This window comes from Phalangium opilio, unplaced genomic scaffold (genome assembly GCF_054372755.1).
Source record: "Phalangium opilio isolate 3A_F unplaced genomic scaffold, DU_Popi_V2 ptg000041l_1, whole genome shotgun sequence".
NCBI classification, from domain to species: domain Eukaryota; kingdom Metazoa; phylum Arthropoda; class Arachnida; order Opiliones; family Phalangiidae; genus Phalangium; species Phalangium opilio.
This window is the reverse complement of record NW_028324165.1, coordinates 4293531-4305747: the sequence shown is the minus strand read 5'-3', so window position 1 is coordinate 4305747 and position 12217 is coordinate 4293531. Positions and strand designations below refer to the sequence as shown.

At 40.5% G+C, this 12217-nt stretch overlaps 1 protein-coding gene across 1 annotated transcript; it reads left to right on the top strand.

Moving 5' to 3' along the window:
• Positions 1-5748: 5748 nt before the first annotated feature.
• Positions 5749-10311, top strand: LOC149679472 (uncharacterized). Its single transcript, XM_089835671.1, has one exon. It carries the CDS (start codon positions 5749-5751, stop codon positions 10309-10311), a length of 4563 nt encoding a protein of 1520 aa, XP_089691797.1.
• Positions 10312-12217: the final 1906 nt, after the last annotated feature.

The following is a 12217-nucleotide window of genomic DNA, read 5'->3' as shown; positions in this document are numbered from 1 at the left end:
GAAGTATTTCTGTTTATGTGATCTTTACCCTTTACCACACAGGATAAACTTTGTTGCTTTGTCTTAAGTAGACGACATTCACTCTAAACGACAGTCTTATCAACAACTTAAAACAGATTTAAACTTCTTTTGGTGCAAACTTGAAAATTTGTCAAGCCAGCAACAATTAAAACTATGTCGGTCAAGATGCTCACAAGTTAGTGAGCATCGACACGAAATCCCTTCAAAATAATTAATTTCATGATAAAATGTTTTCGGAAAATGTAATTGTTCTTGAAAAAGCGTAGATATGTAATTTTTTCCAATCAATTTAGAGGGACTAGGTCGATTAACAGTAAAATCAGTTGATTGAATTAAATATTGATTAAGGATTGAGTGTATAAAAATAATTAGAAAAAATTTCAATATCTGATACTTCAGTCAATTGATAAACCTCACACATATCGTTTGTTTTTTCGGCCTTGGTCCAAACCAAGACGTTTTTATATAATATCTGTCGCTTCAGTCTTAATGTAATTAAATTTTGAGTAGTTATGTTTTCTTTACCGCTTATTATTATGTCCAATTACGATGGTAAAAACATGCATCTAGCAGGGCCCGAACGTTGCACCTTCCGCGTGTTAGGCGGACGAGATAACCACTACACTACACATACCTGGCAATACTGAGATTCCTAAGAGATCTAGCTTATTATTATGTCCAATCACGATGGTCAAAACATGTATCTACCAGGGCTCGAACCCGGGACCTTCCGCATGTAAAGCGTACGTGATAACCACTACACAATGAATACTTGGTTATTCTGAGTTTTCGAAGAGATCTAGCTTATTATTGTGTCCAATAACGATAGTCAAGTCATGTATCTACCAGGGCTCGAACCTGGGACCTTCCGAGTTTAAAGCGGACGTGATAACCACTACACCATAGATACTTGGTTATTTTTAGTTTTCGAAGAGCTCTAGCATTATTATTATGTCCAATCACGATGGTCGAAACAAGTACTTCTGTAATTAACTAAAATTAACATACTTAGACTTAATTGTTTCTGATTAGACTAGCCGATCGCACACCCTGAATACTTAATTGTTAAATTAAGAGTGTTCCGAAAAGTAACTTCGCTCTAGTTTTTCAGTTAGAGGTGGTTAAATATCACGAAAAACCCCATGTTAATCTCCATAGGAAAATTGGTAAAAGCATGTGAATTTTGCTTTAACGTTACAAAAGAGTATCAAGTCATATCTACAAAGGCCTACCGGCCCTGTAGAATAAAGATTTCGAAATCGTTATTCCACTTACTCATGTGAAGAAGCCTATCTTCATTAACGTTTAGATCAATTTGTTCGAGCATAAATTAGTTCTGTGCAAATGTTCACTTTTACACAACCTTTGTTTGTCATACCTACAGTTTGTTCTGGTGTAGTGGTATTCAGGGTTTTAAACTCCATAATTGTTTATGGATAAAGAAAACCATTACTTTTTATTAGAAGTAATGAATTGCTTTCTTTAAAAAACGACAAATTGTTTAAAAAGAAAAGTATCTGCAGCGAAAAATAGGCCAGTTGATTTTATGAGTAAAAAACCATTTAAACTTTGTAGTTTTTTACACATGCTGCTGTCATTTCTACATACACGAAACGTCAAACAAAACTATTTCTTTAATATTATTCACATTTGAAAGCGCGGCGTGTTCGGTTCAGTTTGATCGTTATTGACTGCTAGTGTATAGGCGGAGCGTTACGTTGATATCGGGCGCGGGTTTCATTTCTACCATGGCGGAGGCACAGCCATCAAGTACCGTGCCGCATACTCGAAGCGTTGTATGGAATCATTACTGTGTTGAAACGGCTGCGGATGGTGTTTCGAAACAAGTGGCTAAGTGCTAATATTGCGACACGTATGTGAATATGTTACGATCAAGCTCTAAAAAGCCTTCTTTGTTCTAATGTCTTTGGTATGTAGGGCTTCTTATACACAAGGGTCACGAGCGAATATAAGCACTGGCAATTTATGGTACCACATAGAAAAGAAACATCCAGAAAAACTATCTACTAACAGAAGAACAACAACGGTAAATATTTTGAAAACTAATGCAATTAGGAGGGCCGCAACAAGTTAATGTAAAGTTTATAATGCTAAGAACCTTAGCTTGTCAGTACCGGTAATTGTTATCCCCTCGGACGGAACCCCTTTAAAGCTTTGTTTCACTCTGGGGTTTCGTCGGCAGTCATTGAAAGTGAAGAATGACGTCTGTCAAAAAATTACAGCGTAATGGAACTGGTTTACCGTCAAAGTTGGTAATGCGATCCAGGCTCTTAGAAACAGTATCCCAAATCCAATTAGTCTCTTAGCAATCAGCAGTCCCCAGCAAAAGTTCATTAACGCCAATCACTTAGGGTCTAGTTCTACCTCGTTTGTTTTAGGTGTAAAGGCTAGACAAGAAACAAAGGGGCCATATTTAACTTGCAAAGCTTTTTATCAAAATTTAATGCCGATATTTTCAATGATTTTTGTAGATAGATCCAAAGTTTATTGATGATTCTAAAATGAAGTTGTTAAAGTGGATAGTATCAACAGATAAACCTTTTTATGTCGCGGAGGATCCCAATTTTCAAGCGTTGTTGCATTCCATCAATCCAAACTGTTCTGTTGTGGCCGACAGCCTCAATCTAAGCGCTAAAACCATCAAGTCTGAACTCTTGAAATTACACAAAGAAGAAGTAGTTTAAGTTGCGCTTGGTTTTCAGGTAAGGAGTTATTAAAGCTATGCGCCATGTTTCCATAACAATGTAACGAAATGCTCGTGTATTTGAACGTGTTCCCTCTGAAGAAACAAACGAGCAGCATAGTGTTATAAATGCATAGTGTCTCTTTAGATTTAGACCACCGTCGCTTATTATTTATTTTATAACATAAATACATAATTGACCCAATTTTAAGCAGAATGTTTCCAGTCAAATATCGTTCACTATGGATTGCTGGACTTCGCCAAATCGCATTCCATTTATGGGCGTAACGGCGCATTGGATCTCGGACATATGGACTCTGCATAACACACTTCTCGGATTTATTTATTTTCCCACGCGCCATACGGGGTTAAACATGTGTGACAGATTTTTAGAACTAGTCAATGATCGAAAGGTTACAAGGGTACGAATATTGTTTGATGTTGTCTTTTAAACCTACGTACAAAGTGCAGAGATCTAAGTTCCGTTAGACTGGAAACATTTAACCAGAGTTTTCTGTGCTTGTCTTGCGCAGAAGACGCGCACCGAAGTCTTTCCTTTACACATCAATATAATTTGTCGCTTACGGTAAAGGAAAACGTCTAAATAAGGTTTTTTTATACATTCGATGAAGTTTATATAATAATGAGCATTTCAAATTTACACCATTTGCCCTAATCACCAAGCTATAATATTAAATAATATTAGATGAAATAGGTTTCCTTAGCGGTCACTGCGCTATAAGAATCTGTGAACTCAACGGCACACCGGGGTCTATCTCTATTGTACGAGTCCGTCCAGGGATAATTTTTTCCAGACCAACCCTACTTTAGATTAGGACCAGGCAAGACAATTGTGTTTTTGGGTACTCCTTAGATGAAGGAATTTTCTTTTTCACACCTTTCATTGTACGACTATCTCACGTAATGTGACTAACATTATGTATGTACCACACTTCAAAGGAAGAAAGTAGCACCAATGTTTCGTCATATGAGCATGAATAACCTTTAACACCAAATGTTATTCCGTCTATTTGGATCTAAATGAACACTGGCACGCAATAAGCACATTCTTAAAATGCTTCCATAATGTTCCGCCAACCATTGAATTCAATAATAGAAATGCGAAGAGGCAATGTAGGAAAAGCTTCATTCTCCTAATCTCTCATTCGGGAAACTCAAGCTTCATCAAACATTGCTGACTGGGCATGTCTATCATTGTCCTCAATGGCCAACGAACATGTTTCTCTGTACAATCGTACATAGGTTTGCTTATTGTGTGACGTTACATGGACATCCGGTTTATTGAATTAATTTACTGACGTCGCACCGTATAGATATTGGCAATTACAATGGATAATGTATCGAACAACGAGACATTCACCAAAGAGCTAGAAAAACGAAGTGATACTTTAGGGCTCAGATTCAACGGCGGACATCGCATTCGGTGCGTGGCGCATGTTATACACTTATCTCTATGTGCTATACTTGATCATCTTAAAACAACACCAAAGCACGATAGCGAAGTCGATTATGGACCGGATGACGAATCCCTTATCAGCACTAATGCTAATACAATTGGTACCAGTGTTGCAAAGGTAAATACAGGTGCCAATCGTTTAGGCTTAATGAACTGTCATGGAATTTATTGTGAATGAACAAGTGCCCTTCTTGAAAGGAGTAGCCTACTATTGCATTGTCTCTTGTACAATGAAGGGCTCAAGGCAGATGTTTTGTTGTGGAATTGATTTATTGTTATAATGAGGTCAAGGGTCACCCCTTGACCGACCAATAGGAATCGTTAACGTAACTTGACCTCTGACCCTAGGAGATAACCTGAGGGCCAGAGCATTGATTTTAAGTTCAGTTGACATGTAGCTATCATGCTGTACAGTTAGTTAATAAACTATTTTAATTAATAAATTAAAACTGCATTACTATCATTTAACATTTATTAAGGTCTTTTCCATTTGAAAATGCACTTAGTTAGGACATTTTATCCATTAATTCTACCATCGTTCTAATGGTCTGTTGGTTTGAGACCAAATGGACAAAATTTAGAAACCGTGCATATTTGGTCTATGGTAAATTGAAATTAGATATTTATGTAACATATTACTATATGTTACGTAGGTATTAAAATTATTCAATTTAGGCCAAATATACAGGGATTTAAAAAATATGTCCAACACTACCCATTAAGTCGTTTTTATAAATAGATTCGAGCTACGGTTTTGAAGATTCGATTATCCAATCTTAAAGAGGAATCATTACGTCAGTTGAATATTAATAATGGTTTGGGTGATGTTAAAATGGTACTTGACGTCAAAACAAGGTGGAATTCAACTGCTTTCATGCTAGAAAGGGCACTACGTTTAAAAGCAGTAACTTGAAATGTTATGGTCTAGTCCTGCTTTAAACTATGGTACTTGACGTCAAAACAAGGTGGAATTCAACTGCTTTCATGCTAGAAAGGGCACTACGTTTAAAAGCAGTAACTTGAAATGTTATGGTCTAGTCCTGCTTTAAAATAGACAAATGTTTTCACTCCTCATGCCAATATATCACTGGCTATTGAAGAAACTAGAGTCGGCAATTGAGGATAGTAATGGTCCGGTAAAAGAAGCTTAATTCTTAATGGGATAGTGAAGGAAGACAATGAGTTATTTTGAAAAACGGTTAAAATATGCGTCATAATACATTACTGTTATGTATTACTGGAAGTCACATGCTAGTAATCACATGATCAGAATCGGAAATAATAGAATGCGCCGCTAGGGCTAGAGTTGATATAAGCGGCAGCTAGAACCTGAGCTAGGCACTCTTGAACTGACAGTCTTGTAATAAACTTAGAAATAAAGAAGTATCTTTCAAAACGTAACATGGTGATAGAGGTGGGATTAAATAACCTACGGTCTCTCTAAGTAATATTATCGCGTTAATTATATTCGTCAATTTAACTCGGAAACGGGACAAGTCGCGCTAACCCTAAACGCGATAACGTCTCTCCAAGACACTTCAGATCGATGACGTCATTCAAGAGTCCCGCGCAATTTCTGCCCGGCCCAGATCCCGCGACCGCGTGGTCGGAATACAAAGACGCTTACGACATATACGCTACTGCTGCCGAACTTTCTACCAAAACGGTCGCCATTCAACGCGCTACATTTTTACACATACTAGGTGCGACGGGACGTCGCATTTACAAAACATTACCTATCGCCGAAATAGATGATGCTAGAACTGTGAAGGTAATTACGGATGCCTTTGACAATTACTACAAACCTTATAAGAACCTTCTCTACTCGCGATACGTGTTTACAACCTCGGTCCAACAAGAAAATCAAACATTTGACGAGTTCTTTACGGACTTAAAGGCCAAGGCCCAGGAGTGTGATTACGCGCCCCTCACGGAGTCATTAATTACCACCCAATTAGTGGTCGGCATTCGCAACGAACGCCTCCGCAAGGATCTTTTATCTAAACCCAATCTCACACTGAGTGAAGCTGCCACACTCTGCCAAGCAGAAGAGACATCAAGCATCCAAGCCGGCTTAATGGGACACAATAACAAATCTCAAATCGGCACTCCAGTTGCCGCTCAGGTAGACGCCATCAAACGACACAGGCCTCAAAAGAGTCAAGGCCAACATCGTGCCTCTGCCTCTACACGTTATCCTCCTCAAAGAAATTATCAGAACCAACCTCATACTAGACGAGATAGCCATCCATCACGACGAGATAACTATTATCCACGTCACGCACCCAGAGCACAGCGAAGTCAACCTGGAACGTGTCCCAACTGTGGGACTGTACATACAGAACGTCCTTGCCCGGCAAGATACTCTGAATGCCTAATATGCCACTCCAAAGGACACTGGCGATCCCAATGCCGACAGATACACCTACTTCAAGAAGCCCCGACAGACTATGAGCTCGACGACGCAGTATACGATCCACAAGACGATAGTTACCACGCACATGAGCTGACACACACCATGAGAGGGCCTTTCGATGAATTAACCCATCCTGAGTACCTCAGTTACTGCATCACACTACAAACTGATCAACTGGAAGCACCACCGCACGGTCAAGTTTCGACCCTTGAGGACTATAGACACAAAGAGGACGAAATTTACGACCAAATCTACTTGCTCAACAAGGCGACAACGTTCAAATTGGATACCGGCTCCCAAGTCAATATTATTCCTAAACGCCTCTACGATGCTCTCCCTGTACAACCTTCGTTGCGACAACCTACGCATAAGGTCACAGCATACTCAGGCCACGAAGTACCAATACTGGGGATAGTCGACCTACCATGTACTTCACACGCCGCTATGACAACCTGCCCATTCTATATCACGGCAGAAGATCGGATGCCAATTTTAGGAGCTACGGCTTCTTTTCACCTGGGGCTTATCGAACACCATCGACAACCCCTCGGACCACCCCCTACATCAAGTAATTTGATTCACGGGATTCATGTCCTTTCATCACACACCGACCTTCCTCATAGCTCCGCTCTTTCACCACAACACATCGTCCAGCAATACCACACCACATTTGGCGAAATCGGCAAAATCCCTGGAAAACACTCTATCCAGCTTAAACCACAGGCCATACCATCTGTCTCCGCAGCCCATAAGATCCCCATTGCCTTACAACAGCCAGTTCGCCGGGAATTGGAACGACTCCTACAAAATGGGGTAATCATACCTGTTTCAGAAGCTGCAGATTGGGTTCATCCTATGGTCGTCGTGCCAAAATCTGGAAACGAAGTTAGAATTTGCCTCGATCCACGACGATTGAACAAGGCCATCAAACGGACTCCTTTTCCAGTCCCAACCTCACAAGAAATTTTTGCTACACTGAAGGGCTCTAAAGTTTTCACCGTCCTGGATGTTCAAAGTGCCTTTTGGCAAATCGAACTCGACGACGAAAGTTCAAGGCTCTGTACGTTTGCAACACCAGAAGGGCAATACCGATTTCAACGCCTACCAATGGGCATAGCTACAGGGTCAGAGGTGTGTCAGGCTTCCTTGCGCAGAATCTATCCTGTCACAGAGTTCCCAGAGGTGCACATTTCCACGGACGATTTCTTAATTGCCACTAAAGATATGAAATCGCATATGGAATCCTTAATCAGGATTTTGGAAAAAGCCTTACAAACGGGCCTCTGCTTCAGCCGCAAGAAACTACAATTGGCCGTTTCAAAAACGTCCTACATCGGACATATTTTAACTGCAGAGGGAGTTCACGTGGACCCGCAGAAAGTCACAGCCATCACCGCGTTACCACCACCAGCCGATAAACCAGCCCTCCAAAGTTTCTTAGGGATGGTGAACTACATACTTAAATTCATCCCTCATGCAAACGAAGACACGGCCCCGCTACGAACACTGCTTAAAAAAGATGCTGTTTTCCAGTGGGAACCAACGCACCAACGACACTACGACAATCTTAAAAACGCCGCCGCAACAGCTCCGGTTTTGACGTTCTTTGACCCGGCCAAGCCCATAATCCTGTCCGTTGATGCCAGCCAGTACGGTGTAGGAGCTGTACTGCTTCAAGAAAACCACCCTGTAGAATATGCTTCCACATCGTTCACACCCACACAAACTCGATACGCTCAGATAGAAAAGGAATTATTAGCAATAGTTTACGCTTGCGAACATTTCAATTTCTATATCGCCGGAACGAGAGTCACAATTCAAACGGACCACTCCCCACTTATTGGACTACTACAGAAACCTCTACACTTAATAACACCTCGGTTACAAAGATTAACGATGCGCTTATTTAGATATCAATTCAACCTAATATATGTACCAGGCAAATCCTTATTAATCGCCGATATGCTCTCACGAGCCCCGCAGAAGACGACCGATATCAATACATCAAATCTGGAAGGACCATACGCTGCAGTACACGTAATTACCACCTTGCCCGATGACATACAAGGACGTTACAAGAAGGCCACGCAGGAAGATCCCACATTGCAAAAGATAACAGTTCTCATTGAGAGCGGCTGGCCGAAACAAGCGAAAGTTCTACCGCCAGAGGTTCGACCATATTGGCCATACCAAGACGAGCTACACACAACGCAAGGCCTACTCTTCCGAGGGTCAAGACTGATAATCCCAAAACTAATGCAAAAAGAACTCCTCGACAAGGTCCACTCCACCCACCAAGGGATTAACTCGTGCATCGCTAAGGCCAAACTTAACATCTTCTGGCCTACCCTAAACCAGGATCTAACGACACATATTCGGGCTTGCGCGATCTGCGCCACTCGCCAGAGAGCTAACCCGCCAATGCCAATGACACCGCACCAATTGCCATCACTACCATGGCAGATGGTAGGCCTTGATTTATTTCATGTGGACTCACAGAAATATATACTCCTAGTAGACTATTTCTCACACTTTGTGGAGGTGCAGAAACTAGTCTTGACGAACACCCAAGCAGTAACAAACTTCCTCCGACCACATTTCGCCAGACACGGCCCTCCACAAAGGTTAATATCGGACAACGGCCCGCCATTCAACTCGGAACAATTCCACAAATTCTTGGAAGAATGGGGTGTGCGGCACACCACATCGTCACCAAACTACCCCCAATCTAACGGGCTCACAGAAAGGACGATACAAACCATAAAAAATTCCATCATCAAGGCCAAGCAGAGTGGCAAGGATTTGGAAACGGTACTCTTGGAATATAGAACGACACCCAAGACCAATCGACCGTCTCCCGCGGAATTAAGCATGGGGCGAAGACTAAGGACAACCTTAACAACTACCAATAACAGTTTGAAACCCTTCTATCCCGTCCAGAGGGCCAAGAACTCCATCGCTAAACAGCAACACAGCATGGTAGAGAATTTCAACACCCGACATACAGTACCACTACCCGACCTACAAACCAATCAACCAGTCTATTATTGGGCTGGACAACGACAATGGCTACCAGCTAAAGTAATAACAAGAGGGCCGGAGCCACGATCATATCAAATTCGAACCGCCACAGGACAAATACTTCGGCGCACCAGAACCCATCTACGTCAGGATTATAGCGATTCCAATACTACAATGACGAAACCTACAACAATGAATTCCTCGCCAACCCCACCACTCACTAAAACTATCCCTTCTAACACACGAATCTATTACGCTCGAACCAAACCTAAGTTCTTACCAGCAAACCCAAACCTACAGACACTCAACCAGCCAAACCACCATCATCAGACCATAGCAACGGCAGTATCCATATCACTACCAAATGACGACCAAGCTTTACCAGAACAGACTCCACCTCAGGACGAAGTACAGCGGGAATTACAGAGACACAGAAGACAGGACAACGTAGAAATTCCAATAGCAGTTGACCTTCCAACCGACGACTTCCACATACATCACCGAATTCAGCCCGGTCGTAACACTACCATGAACAGCCATACGAACCCAGCACGACTTCCAACAACGGCCACTAATACACCACCAGATCACCCACGACCTGAGCAAGCATACTCCCAGTCAAGAACACGCAGGGGACGTCCCATCATCAGACCGCAGCGATATCAAAATTAAGAACTGCTAAACTCGTTAAGGACTTTATTTATCATTTTAAAATTTTAGCTAATTACGAGTTATTTTAATAGTAATCACATAGTTATTTTAATTGTAATCACGTATTATTTTATGGAACATTGTAAAACAACAAATCAGATTAATTAAAGAGAAAGGAAAGAGGGTATACAGTAAATGTAGCGGCAGTAATAATTAATGTAAATGTAGAATTAGAGAATTAGAATCTTACATAAGGGGAAAAGAAAGATGTTATGTATTACTGGAAGTCACATGCTAGTAATCACATGATCAGAATCGGAAATAATAGAATGCGCCGCTAGGGCTAGAGTTGATATAAGCGGCAGCTAGAACCTGAGCTAGGCACTCTTGAACTGACAGTCTTGTAATAAACTTAGAAATAAAGAAGTATCTTTCAAAACGTAACAATTACAACTCGCGGACACGTACTCGTTACCTTAAAATTAGTGTTTATCTTTGCTGTTCCGCGCGTTAAGTCCAACTCCATTATGCATATAAGTAGCAGCAAAGGACCAAGCATTGACGTCAGTACATTTTTGTTAGGTTTCAGCCCTCCATTTTGAAAATATGGTGGTAAATTGAACCACAAAGACCATAAAACGCGTCTATAGGACGTAGGTAACCAGTTGGCTAAATACTAGTGAAATATTTAAAATTTAAAAAAATAATATGTTTTACGTCAATGGCCGCCATTGTCAAGATGACCACGGATCAAAGAAACATATCTTAGTGCGTGCCTACTATTTAAGAGTAACTCCTTTCAAAATTTCAGCCTTTTGGTTAAAGTGGTTGGGACTGGGCGTTCAGTTGACATGTAGCTATCATGCTGTACAGTTAGTTAATAAACTATTTTAATTAATAAATTAAAACTGCATTACTATCATTTAACATTTATTAAGGTCTTTTCCATTTGAAAATGCACTTAGTTAGGACATTTTATCCATTAATTCTACCATCGTTCTAATGGTCTGTTGGTTTGAGACCAAATGGACAAAATTTAGAAACCGTGCATATTTGGTCTATGGTAAATTGAAATTAGATATTTATGTAACATATTACTATATGTTACGTAGGTATTAAAATTATTCAATTTAGGCCAAATATACAGGGATTTAAAAAATATGTCCAACACTACCCATTAAGTCGTTTTTATAAATAGATTCGAGCTACGGTTTTGAAGATTCGATTATCCAATCTTAAAGAGGAATCATTACGTCAGTTGAATATTAATAATGGTTTGGGTGATGTTAAAATGGTACTTGACGTCAAAACAAGGTGGAATTCAACTGCTTTCATGCTAGAAAGGGCACTACGTTTAAAAGCAGTAACTTGAAATGTTATGGTCTAGTCCTGCTTTAAACTATGGTACTTGACGTCAAAACAAGGTGGAATTCAACTGCTTTCATGCTAGAAAGGGCACTACGTTTAAAAGCAGTAACTTGAAATGTTATGGTCTAGTCCTGCTTTAAAATAGACAAATGTTTTCACTCCTCATGCCAATATATCACTGGCTATTGAAGAAACTAGAGTCGGCAATTGAGGATAGTAATGGTCCGGTAAAAGAAGCTTAATTCTTAATGGGATAGTGAAGGAAGACAATGAGTTATTTTGAAAAACGGTTAAAATATGCGTCATAATACATTACTGTTATGTATTACTGGAAGTCACATGCTAGTAATCACATGATCAGAATCGGAAATAATAGAATGCGCCGCTAGGGCTAGAGTTGATATAAGCGGCAGCTAGAACCTGAGCTAGGCACTCTTGAACTGACAGTCTTGTAATAAACTTAGAAATAAAGAAGTATCTTTCAAAACGTAACAATTACAACTCGCGGACACGTACTCGTTACCTTAAAATTAGTGTTTATCTTTGCTGTTCCGCGCGT

Coding starts and splice junctions, on each gene's coding strand:
- LOC149679472 (XM_089835671.1), top strand. CDS start 5,749: ATGACGTCATTCAAGAGTCCCGCGCAATTTCTGCCCGGCCCAGATCCC.